General features: G+C 37.3%; 1 protein-coding gene across 10 annotated transcripts in view; it reads right to left on the reverse strand.

Moving 5' to 3' along the window:
• The window catches only part of LOC135226425 (protein NDRG3-like), a 392,774-nt gene that overhangs the window by 258,429 nt on the left and 121,494 nt on the right, over positions 1–12,851 (reverse strand). For 2 of the 10 annotated variants that reach the window (XM_064265976.1, XM_064265971.1), the window contains exon 1: positions 6,102–6,151. The exons of 7 other annotated variants lie outside the window; for them this stretch is intronic. In XM_064265976.1, coding sequence (XP_064122046.1) covers positions 6,102–6,136 — 35 coding nt within the window. In that variant the 5' untranslated portion in view covers positions 6,137–6,151. Of the gene's footprint in view, positions 1–6,101; positions 6,152–6,659; positions 6,796–12,851 lie in introns of those variants that run through there. One more of the 10 variants, XM_064265975.1, reaches the window with a different exon arrangement.

The following is a 12,851-nucleotide window of genomic DNA, read 5'->3' on the forward strand; positions in this document are numbered from 1 at the left end:
GAATATCAGCAAATTTAACCACAGCCAATCTTTACAAAATAAGAATGACTTACTGATAATTTAGAAAATATTAAGACGGAGTCCAGAATGTTTTGATGCAGTATTTGTATACACTACTTCAACAAATTATCTTCCAAAGAGAAACCGTAAGTATAAAAAACCATCTTAAGTGTACTCAAAGACGTTTCTATTGCAACAAAAAAAGGAAAGGAAAAAATCTAGGAACTCATTCAAGTATAAATTGGCCACAAAAACCAAATCTAATCAACAGTTTTATGGCCGCACGAAGCCAATCAAAATAAATCATAAAAATAAGATGGTGTGATTGCAGATTTCCCCGCAAACAAGCCAACAAGGAGAAAAAAAAGGGGGCTAAAAAAACCAATAATGAAAATAAGAGGCTAAAAAGAAGAAAAATAAAAAACCTTCCTCAGAGGTCAAGAAACTGGAATTTCTTCGAAGGAAAGAATTTTCACTTCTACAAAATTAATCCTCATGATCTGTTCGGAGTAACCAGAAACGTTTTGTGACGTTTATATCAAGATTATCATGATAAAAACGTTGATAAAAAGAATGCAAAAGTTACTACGGTTCAAGAACGCTTACAATCTCTTCCAAGGTATTATTTTGTGTTCAACGTGACGAACTTATACATACATACATGCATGCCTAAGTATCTACATAAATATTTCCATAAACACATGTACCACACACACACACAAAACATTTTCATCCGTGGCATTACCTTTATATATATATATATATATATATATATATATATATATATATATATATATAGGGTGTCCATAAAGTCCCAGTACCATTCTGCATTCTGAGCAATAAATACTTGTAATGGTAATGGGACTTTATGGACACTGTATATATTTGGTAAGACCATAAGCAAAGCATCTAAAATCCCCTAAATCCATCTTAGGCAAAGAATTACCCCCCAAAAATGCTAGTGCATTAAAGAATGAACAAACTCGACTCCAAAGTTAATTAACAAGTATTATTATTACCTTAATAATTACCGTTAATAAATCTCGCAGCATCGAGGGAAACTACTTCCATCGAAAACCTACCAGACTAGCATTTAACAACGTTCATTATTATTATTATTAATCAGAAGATAAACCCTATTCATACGGAAAAGCCCACAAAAGGGGCCACTGACTTGAAATCCCAGCTTCCAAAGATTATAATAATAATAATAATAATAATAATAATAATAATAATAATAATAATAATAATATTCAAAATTACATTCAGTAATTCTACCGTAAGAAATCAGGACGGCGCGTTCAACTGAAGGACAAAATATGGATGCGTTTCCTACGCTCTACCCAAAGAACGGCAAAAGTAATAATAAGAATAATAATAAAAATACGTTCTTACGGTCCCTTTTCAACCGTCCAGCAACACTGTAGCTACTGTAGAGAACGCTACCTCGTATACAAGCGGCAAACAAAAGCGCTTGATATTGCCATAGAAATAACGATCAAAGAGAACGGTACTCGTAAACAAAAGGTCTCTGCGTGACGTTGCTATAGCAATAAAACCTCGATCCGGTGCTAGAGGAGATTTTGTTGTCTGATAATCCAGATGTTTTAAAAATAACTTTTCTTTCAAGGTTTTCTCTCTTACTCTGAGTTTACGTATCATAATCATTCATTTCATCAGTTTGTTATTTTCTTCTCGTTGGTATTATGAACGTTCTCTCTCTCTCTCTCTCTCTCTCTCTCTCTCTCTCTCTCTCTCCGTCTGTCGTAAATCGTTCCCACATCTCTTCGTCCGTCTCTCTCTCCTCTATTCTATCTCTTTATTCTATATACAATACATTTTCTCCATTTTCCTCTTCACCCCTTCATTTCTAAGAACATTTCCCTAACCAAGAATAGACGTTCTGTAGCTCCCAGAATAAAGAATAAAGAACACGTCAGCATACAAAATAATGACCAGTGATATTCTGTAGACAAGAATACAAATAATTCTATTCCCAGAATGAAGAACAGGTCAGCATACAAAATAATGACCAGTGTCATTCCATAGACAAGAATAGAAGTAACTCCGTTCCCAGAATAAAGAACAGGTCAGCATACAAAACAAATGAACGGTGTCATTCTATAGACAAGAATACAAGTAATTCCGTTCCCAGAATAACGAACAGGTCAGCATACAGAACAAAGATCAGTGACATTTCTATATATAAGAACTCTGGTATTGCTGTTCCAAGAATGAAAACAGAAAGTTTGGGATGTGAAACACAAGACAGTGACGTTCTCTGGCCCGTACTGCATCTCCCAGAATGCAAACGTGAGGTCGGCATTTAAAACAAGTAGGCGCTATTCTATATCCACGAATGTTCCCAGTGCAGTTCCAAAAATGCCCATGACAATGTCGGCAAACGAAACAAAGAACCGGAACATCCTCGTTGGCTCAAGAGATCACATCAATACATGATGTAATTGCTCTAAAAGCCGTGCCCGCGCACTAACTCCATTTGCATACAGAACCTGACGTGAATAAATTTACAAGTTGAAAGAATAGCTGTTATTTTTTTTTTTCTTAATCCTTCATTTAAAGTCGACAGAGCCGTGTCCCAAAATCCTTCCTTTTTTATGGAAGTGTACCAAACGTTATGCCAAGAAATTTGCATTACAATTTTCGAAGCCAAGGCGTAATAATATATACTGCTCAGTCGGAAGTACATAAGCAGATAACTAAAATACGTAATTGTCGTTCGATCAGTAATGGAATTTAAAATTTAAACTAAAGGCCAAGAACTCAGACCTATGAGGTCAATATGAACGGAGGTATAGTAAAAGCAAATGGAATAGTCAGGGGGGAAAAAAGTCACGATACTCTTTCCTAGACAGTGACCCCACAAAGGATTTTAACAAGGTATGTTATCTAAATAGAAGTGGGGAAAGATGCAGCAGACAAAGAAGAGTAACCACCTATGCGGCGTGCTTAGTACAAACCCGTTGGTTTTTTGTTTTGTTTGTATGTTGTTTTCACGTTGCATGGAACCAGTGGTTATTCAGCAACGGGACCAACGGCTTTACATGACTTCCGAACCACGTCGAGAGTGAACTTCTATCACCAGAAATACACCTCTCTTACACCTAAGTGGAATGTCCGAGAATCGAACTCGCGGCTACCGAGGTGGCACGCCAACACTATACCGACCACGCCACTGAGGCGCTACAAACAAACCCGTTGGGAGATTTCCGTATAAACATAAACTAAGCACTGTAAATATCATAAAGAAAATGACCCCCAACGATTATTGTGATTTTTTCCCTTGTGACTTCATCACAGGCCACCATATATTAATGCGACTTATTTTCCCGTGACCCTTTCCTAGCCAAAATTGTGACTTGTTTTCCAGTGACTTTATTACCGGAGTATAACGTTTAATTTGCGCCGTGAACTAAAACTCTAAAACAAAGAGTATGTTGCAATAGATGTGGGGGGAGGGCGTGTTTAGCATCTCGCAGTTATCGGGATTCTTATGGACTCTTCCAGGGCGCGAAGCCTCTATTTGTGGAGGGAGGAACTGTCCACGTTCAAAGAATTCCAGCTGGATGGAGATTCTGTTGTTAAAAGATGAACCCTATTCATATGGAACAGGCCTACAGGGGCCGTCGACTTGAATTCAACTTTTTTTCGCTTCGAAAATTCTTCAGTTATATCAACAACTGTGAAGGAGCCACGTGTAAGTCAGTACATAGGCCTATAAATGTATATCACAGCTGCTCATAATCTTATTAGTGTATTTGATACAATAATATAATTTGTGCTAACTTTCTAAAGCCATGCAAGTCTTTACTGCATTCGCATTCCCTGAATGCACTGGCCATGAAATGAACGATTATATTTTAATTTATTAGTACAGACAGAATGAAAACTTACACACTGAAGTTTTCTCACTGACAGACTAGAGCCTCTGCTGCTGAGTATTCAAAAATGAAATACCACATACTTTTAAAACACAAGTCCAATCCAAGCAATTCTGAGAACGTCCAGAGAGAAAGGAAAGCCTGAAAGCTCCTGAAAGCCCAGATGGAAACGCCCTCAGTGACTGGCGTTGAAAGAACTCCCCTTCAGCTGTGGCAAAATTGTTCCCGGGTTGAGTCCCCTACACAATGAGACTAGGGTTAGCCCTCTCCCCTTCTCTCCCTCTCTATCTCTCTCATACACACACACACACACACTCTGCTAACTTCGTATCGATTTCTTTGAGCACTTTGTGATTTTAGATCATAATCATACCCGTATGCTTTATTATACCGTTCACAAAATACATCACGAACAGACTGACCACTCCAGTTGTCTTTGCTAACCAGTTTAAGCTCGGTCAGGACGATGGACTCTCGGACTGCCGTGGAAAATGGACAGCCGCTTCATGATAGTCCGTGTCTTGTTTTTTGCAAAGCTACATACCTCCCTCTATCGACAAACACATCAATCTTCCGTAGGTATATATCACCTGCTAGTCTTTGCTTGCGTGGCTCGTAGTTACCGTTGCTCATTGTATCTTAATAAAAATTGGTTCTTTCCCCCTCTCCCTACCTAGTTGGGTGTTCAGCCTCTTTAACTTTACCTTGCTTCCGTTTTTTAACGACCATTTACGAACTATATATTTCCTGTAATTGTCAATAAATCTCATTTCCGAAAAAAACCATTATTCCTCGTTTCATTATCTGAATATTCAGGTGTTCGTAGTCAAAAGCTACCTTTCCTCCCCTATACTTCATTTTAAAGCGAAACTCTCTCTCTCTCTCTCTCTCTCTCTCTCTCTCTCTCTCTCTCTGTCTCTCTCTCTCTCTCGTCCGTTGCACAAATGAAGATACACAACAGAAATTACAACAGTACTGTGAAAAGGAGAGACTGTGAAAAGGAGAGAGAGAGAGAGAGAGAGAGAGAGAGAGAGAGAGAGAGAGAGAGAGAAGGTGGATTCGAGTACTGCAAGAATCACATCAAAGGAAAAAATTTTCAATATAATAATTTAAAAATAAGAACTCTTGATTGCATAAATGTGTTTAAACAGAAGGAAATCTCATATCAACGCCAAAAAAAAAAAAATCCAGTATATTAAATCACACATAAAAAAGAAACATTCATGTATCACCATAGTCCCTAATGACAGGGTCTCGGCCAAAGCAATCTATTCATCTAATGGGAAGAGATCTAACTACATCAATTTACTCCAAACAAAGGAAGGCATCTCGTTACAGCACAAACCACAATTCAAATGGATGATGACAACGTCACCTTCTCCGTCCGTTGCGACCAAATTATGATTTCCTTCTCACGCAGTTAATTTATCACATATGACTCGACATCACCCGGAGGGTTACACTGACTTGTGTTATTGACCTCCAAGGTAATTATCTCGTTCCTTCTCTGTCTATGCAAAACACAAACGCATTATTTTAAAAAATAATTAAGTAAACAAATAAAACAAAACAAGATAGATATATTTCGCAACAAAAATTAATTGGAACAAATATAAGCATTTACTTTATATATAGTAGATTCACATCAGCCGTGCATTGATGTCTAGGCCAGTCCCTTACGACGCTCCTGATTGGCTGTTGATAAGCCAATCACAGAGCTAGACACACTCAGTCACTCGAGTGTGTTCACAAAGGCAGGATCTATGTTCCACCTCTCCTGAAGGATACTTTTGAAAGACGTATCCCTCAGGAGAGGTGGAACATTGATCCTACCCATGTGAACTCGAAGGGAGACCGAGAGTTTCCCAGCCCTGTGATTGGCTTATCAACAGCCAATCAGGAGCGTCGTAAGGGATGGCCTAAACGTCAAATGCACGGCTGATGTGAATCTACTATAGTATGCGTAAAATGGCAGTTATAGCATGAACAGGGGCGAGCACACAAAGTTTATATACCATCTTGGTGGATGGTTTACATGTTTTCACTACACAGGTTCCTGAAACATTGAATTAAAGACCTCACCATAATAATATCATCCCTACTGGACAGACCATTTTTTATCTCATTAGGAAAAGTCGATAGGGGACCTCTGAGACGAGGAATCACCCCTCCAACACACCACACAAGATCTAGACCTACCTAAAGAGTAGGCCTAATTTAGACACTTTGTTCATTTTAAAACTGCACCATATTTCGACCCTGGCTCTTCTTCGCTTCCTTCTCTTGGGGGTTAATGGGGAGTTAAAGGGAGGAACTACAGTTTATTTCTCGTCGTTTCTTTATGAGAATGCAATTTTTAAAATAAAGAGGAACTCAAAGAGACTATTCTCAGGTCATGCTTCTTTCACTCTTATATACGTTCCAGGTACACTATCACGGTGTGTGGGGACAATGTTCTCCATGCATCTCTAACAAAAGTTCTACGGCATGTGCAACGGGTGAGAAAAACTGGAAGTGCAGGTAAACGAAATCACATTTCTATAGGCCTATGGAATGAGTAGGGCGACTATGGTCTCACATCGTCACACGTGCACCAGCAAAAAAACAAAGACCTACGGAACTCTATGGGAACTAAAGACAATTATTGTTCTAAAGCTGGAAGCTGCTACATGGGGCCGGTAAACTGCAGCTGATCAAGAGGGAGGTGATGATGCATAATCATATATGTAACAAATGTTTCAACATAACGAAACTCACTGTTCGAAACAACGTGTCAGTTAGTCTCTCAGGGGCTTCGAACGAACACCACCTTCTCCCTTTGACCGAAATGAACGAACTTTTTGCAAAGCAATAATGCTGCGGCCTCTGTTACAGGAGCGCTTGGCGAAGACACTACCGGGGCCCACTGTTGTGCCAATCTCCAGTTCACAACTGCCTTAGCAACGGTGTGGTCTGCCTTCGTATACAAACACTGCCGCTCTCTACCTCCCTCAGTCCACATGCGTGCTGGAGGCGTTGCATGGGAGAGGGAGGGAGAGAGGAGGGGGTGGAGTTTATAGCAGACAGTTTCAGAGGATCGGGGGAAGGTGGGGATTAGCAGACGGTGTCTGGGGGGGGGGGGGGGGAAGGGTGGCAAGTTGAATAAAACACCTGCTCCATCCCCATCCGTTCGCAATCTCCTGACTAGTCTCATCTTCCTTTTCCTACTTTTTCTCCCTCCCCCCAACCCCGATTCCATCCCCCCTACAACCCACTCCCCTCCCCTCTACCATGATAGAAAGTGGGAAATTTTTCAATGACGGTGGAAATACGCGTTTTCTATAAACGCGCGTTACAAGGTTGAACACTTGCAGCTACACCGGCGGTTCTCTTTAAGGGAAGCAGGGGGTCCTAATCCCCTCTATTTTGTAAGAAATTTATTGCTTTTCGTACAAAATTTATTGGAGAGAGAAAGGGGGAGAGGCAGAGAACAAAAACAAAGTGAAATGTCTGCCAATGCCTAAAGCAACTCCCAGGAGGAAATAAAATCACCCAAGGGACACCATGAGAGCTCGGCGTGGAAACACGACGCCCACAAATCAAGAGAGCCCGCCATGGATTCGTTATCCCTTTCAACAAGGAAACTACACGACGCCGTTTTCTACGCACTGGATTAAGCAAAGGAGAGAGAGAGAGCTGAATCAATATCCCAGCCATATTACGAGGTGGCGACATGTCCAAAAAATATAGTGCTCGGTACTTTTCAAACTTTACCGAGAGAGGACATGGGCTGAATTACGGGACAAAAGACTATGCCTTTACGAAACGCAATTCCTGAGTCTTTCAAAGACGTCGCTTGGCCAGCGACTACCAGTGGTATTAGCGAGAGAGCGCGCATGCGCCTTAAGTTGTGCAGCCAAAATCAACTTCATCACTACTAACGGTTGGATAATATAAAATTATATTCACCTTCCATTAGATAACATTTGTTGAATGACTAGGATCAGCCGCGATCAGGCTAATCAGTATTATAGTTTTATATTACCGGCCTTGAAGACCAATCAATTGTAGTTTTAACTTCAAAAAGTAAATCCATTTTCCATTGCTAGATGACTTATCAACGGGGGTAATGCCATGTTACTTCAAATGCTTTCACGCAGGGCGAAAGTAAATCATTCGTTCGCTGACTGTAATCGTGACTAAAAATATAATGTGGGTGAACGATTACTTTATCATTACCTAATGAGAGTAAGATTTTAAAAACTAGATTTTCCATTAATCTAAAATATTATCATTAATTATTTCAACAACAGATGGAAAGCTAACAAGTCCCACCCGAGATAAGTTTTGCTTTTTCACAAAGAGAACATTGTATTTGGTAAGATAGCTTCAATAATAATAATAATAATAATAATAATAATAATAATAATCGAGAGGTTTTTTGGCCACAGACGTGTTAAAGATGACAGCTTTCTATAGCATGACAGATGGGCGAGGCTGATTCTGGCCAAAATATCACACACGAGTGCTTTTGTCTTCATTCTATTACAGAATTCATGGCGTGAAATCACGCTGTAATGGTCATCAGGTGATGAAAATGTGATCACCAAACAACTTTTACTACTCATTATGTACAGTTATGTATCATGTATACATAAGTGTATGTACGTATATATATATATATATATATATATCTATATTCAAACATCGCACGCCACGATGACAGCCTTCACAAATCCTGAGAAATATTAAGCACGCAAACATACATATATATATATATATATATATATATATATATATAGATTATATATAATATATATATATATATATATATTACATGATTTGTCTTCAACTTTTCCTATTTCTACAAGGGGTTGTGCTTCCTTCTAGCTTCTTCTCTACCTTCTCTGTCGTCATATATATATATATATATATATATATATATATATATATATATGTGTGTGTGGTGTGTGTGTGTGTGTGTGTGTGTGTTCATGCGTGCACGCGCGTGTGACGCATCTCAGCCCTCACTGATTAAACCTGCACCCGGGGCAGACAGAACAGAAACTCTACCATAATCATTCCTAATAATTCAGCGCTGCGATTAACATCAATGATTTCCAGATAACGAAACTCCTCATCCCTCGATTAACTACGACCTCCTACGGGCTCTGAATCAACTTGGCGGAACCGAGCAGAGAGAGAGAGAGAGAATGATGTACCAAAAGTCAGAGATTAGAAAATATAATAATTTTTTTAGGGAGAGAGAGTAAGAGAGATATAACAAAAATCAGAGTATAGATAAATGGATAATTTTTTTTTTAGAGAGGAGAGAGAGGTGAGAGAGAGAGAGAGAGAGAGAGAGAGAGAGAGAATGATTTAACAAAAATCAGTGTAGATAAATAGATAACGTAGATAGATAGGTAACGTAGATAGATAGGTAACGTCACTTTGAAGACGTCATTTAACAGAAACTTGAAGCCAAAAATTAGGTTAAAAAAGCCACGGCCAAAGAAAAGGGTAAACAAAACCGTTCAATATTTGATTAAACGAAACTTTATATTCCCGACGGATATCAGCGACGGAATAATAGCAGATTCATGTGTGCTTTACTCAACTTTCAATTATATTCACCCACAAGTTTTTACGTACTAAATCCTGCGTGTTTTGCATGAATTGCAAATATTTCTATTCAAAGAACTTACGAAACATTAAAGATAAATTACTTCCAGGACAGTATCGGTAAAATCATGAGATATGAAAAGCGGTTTGCAACATCGCTTTCACTTTTAATGAAGCTGAAAAAAAAAATCAGTTGCATAAAACCCTGGGACTTGATTTTCCTTAGGAAACTTATTTGAGATTTTGCTTCAAAAATCATTTAAAAATCGGCTAATCATTGGACAATGAATTCAAAATTGAAAGCAGTCTAAAAATACCAATTCAATTTTAATGTTTTTTTTCTTTTTTCTTGATGTACAGGATTGGATCACGGCCACCTAGAGAGGAGGCCTTCTCACTGGATTATGACGTAGGCAAGATGGGTCTATGGTATGGCCTGCTCCCTAGCTGAGACCTTGACCGCGCTTATCACTATTTGTTTCCCATCAGGTAGAGAGAATCTCCGCTTACTCTCACTTCTCGTCAACATTTACGTTTTTTGAAGTTAAAGCTTGAAGTATCAAAATCTAGGATAAACAAAATAGGTGAATAATGCAGGTTTCTATATAAAATATAATTTTATTCGTTACAAAAAAGGTAAAAGAAAAAACATAACTCTAGCATTTTTACAGAATGTAATAACAATTTCACATGTATATGTTTATAAACGGCTAGTAGAATCTGCATATAATAACAATAAGATTAAGCATGAACAAATAATAACAATAAGTTAAATGTGAAGAAATTAAAACATAAATGCAGCGTATTTACATAATTAATAATAATAATTTCATATGTATCTGGTAAAAATGGCCTGTAGATTTTAAAAATAATAACAATAAGAAGTTAAGCATTAACAAATAATAATTAAGTTAAATATGAACAAAAAAAAAGCAAATTATATAACAATTTCATATGTATCTTGAAAACTGCCAGTAGATTCTACATATAATATCAATAAGATTAAGCATAAACAAATGATAAGAGTTAAATATGAATATATATAAATCAATGGGGAAAAAATTAGTTCTTGTCATTAGTTAAAGTTTGCAGTTTTCGTTTTATTTACCTGCACTTTTACCACAAGCCAGTGAATCATTTTCTTTTCGACAAAAATTGTTCAAGAGTGAATTTGAAGAAGCCCACTCAAGCCTTTTTTCGATTCTTTCCAAGTTATGACCTGCATCACAGACATCAATTGGAAATCGGGCGTCATTGTCAGTAAGAGTTTTCATAATGAGTGCCATTGCCATATTTCGCTGATTCTTTGTTCTTAAGAAAGTCTTCATTTTAGTAATTTTACTAAGAATTATGTAACTATGCATGATAATATTTACTGTAATTTCACTTGGGTGCAAAAGGGAACCTCTGCTGACACCATTAATATAACTGTGAGTCAAGGGAAATTCTTCATCGTTTGAATGGGTCGTAAGTTCTTTGCAAGATGAACATTTTTTTTATTTTCTTGTCAACAGAGTAACAACAATAAACCGGCTAAAATATTATGACTGGAATCACTTCTTTACAATCGTCAAAATCTTTCTTGCAATATTCAAATCAAAATCATCTAGGTTAACATGCTCAGTGTGACTCATTTCCTCCCACTTAATTTCCTCAAATTCGGTTAAATTTACATACTTGCCATTCATTGGTAAAGATTTTCTAAGAACTGACATCATTCTGAGTTTTTTCTCTGATTCAAAAACTTGGCGTACTGATATATTATAATTTCCACCTGAGAGCTGACGGTATTTACTAACCTTTCTTCTAGATTATCTGTTTTGAAATTTACCTGTAAGAATGTAATCCAGTTTTCAATTCAGAAATACAGTAATCAGTAAGTTCTATAATTGCATGAGTTGTATGTTTCAAAGCTGTAATGTCTCTCGTGTTAAATTACCTTTAATTCCCTTGTTGTCAGGACCAAACTTGTAACCATAGATGAAAATTATTGAGAAATTCATTTTATATCAGAAGCATCATTAGTTAGAGGTGTTGAATATTGATTGTTAAGCCGTTTTCCTTTAAACTTGGATTTTACATTCATATGGTCCACCATATGTGAATTACCTTAATGTAATCTGCTACTTCAGATGAAAATGGCAAGAAGTTTTTCGTTCCGAAAGTTAACAGAGCTTCAATTGCATACTCATTGAAAATCTTCAATACTAGATTCACATTTTGTCTTTCGAGACTTGATGGCCACAATGCCTTTTGCGTCAATTTGTATGAATGAGTTAAAAGAGACTTTCTTTCCAACGAGTGAAGTTTTTGCAAAGTATTTAAAGGAGCATAATTCATTTCAATTTCGTTTTCAAAGTACTTGCCACTATAAGAAAACTTAGGAAATCTCATCGTTTTTTCTTGATCTTTTTGGCCCACCCAATTATTCTGATACATTTTAATAAATGAACTGAATCAAACATAAAAAAAAGGGGTCGGGTGGAAAGGATGTTCATATACTATGGATTAACTTTGGAGGGTTGGCAAAATATGACATTGCTTTCCATTGATGGCATTATTGTCTGTTATAACGCAAAGTATAGTGAATCCGATCTTTCTAATCCATTATAACCTTCTTAATTATGGAGTGCAACGTCTCTGCTTTCATGCATTTCGTGGGGAATTATATGAACAACTCTTTGAACGGTGACTTAATGCTATTTACCATGAAAACGAATGCGCTGTTTGCCGCTCCACAACATGTCAAATGCTGACCCTACAATGTTACCACTTTTGTAATCGAAATAAGCTTTTAAATGTATTTCATCTAATAATAGGTTCACTGTTTTGTCATCATCTGAAAGGGACCTAAACTTTTGTTTGATATATGCAAGGAAGTTTTCATCATGCTGCTCAAGGGAAGGACTGAAATCTTTAGAAATAAAAACTCTTTTGACTGTTGAGAAGCTTGGGAAGATTACGTAACCACTATCTCTCAGAAGTCTGTAACCTTGAGGGGAACAATTGTACAAAGGTGATGAAAAAATGATTTCTGACGAATACTCTAGTTTTTTAAGTCATCAGACGTATCTGTTTTCACATATGAACTTAAGTGCTGAGAAATATTTAAAATCTTCATCAAGAACGGCTGTCAACAAAGAAATTACTAGTTGCAAAATAAGAATGGTACTGTTAGAGTCTTTCGAAAATTGTTGTATATCTGTATTTCTAAGGTTATTCAATATAATTTCTAGCTCATTTATGTCACCAACCTAGAAGGATTTTATAGTTTCCCAGTTTCTTAATTCAGCATCGTGAACAAATACGCGCATTGAACAATCATCATATATGAACAGAGACACAGGC

Source organism: Macrobrachium nipponense, chromosome 14, assembly GCF_015104395.2.
Source record: "Macrobrachium nipponense isolate FS-2020 chromosome 14, ASM1510439v2, whole genome shotgun sequence".
Taxonomy (NCBI): domain Eukaryota; kingdom Metazoa; phylum Arthropoda; class Malacostraca; order Decapoda; family Palaemonidae; genus Macrobrachium; species Macrobrachium nipponense.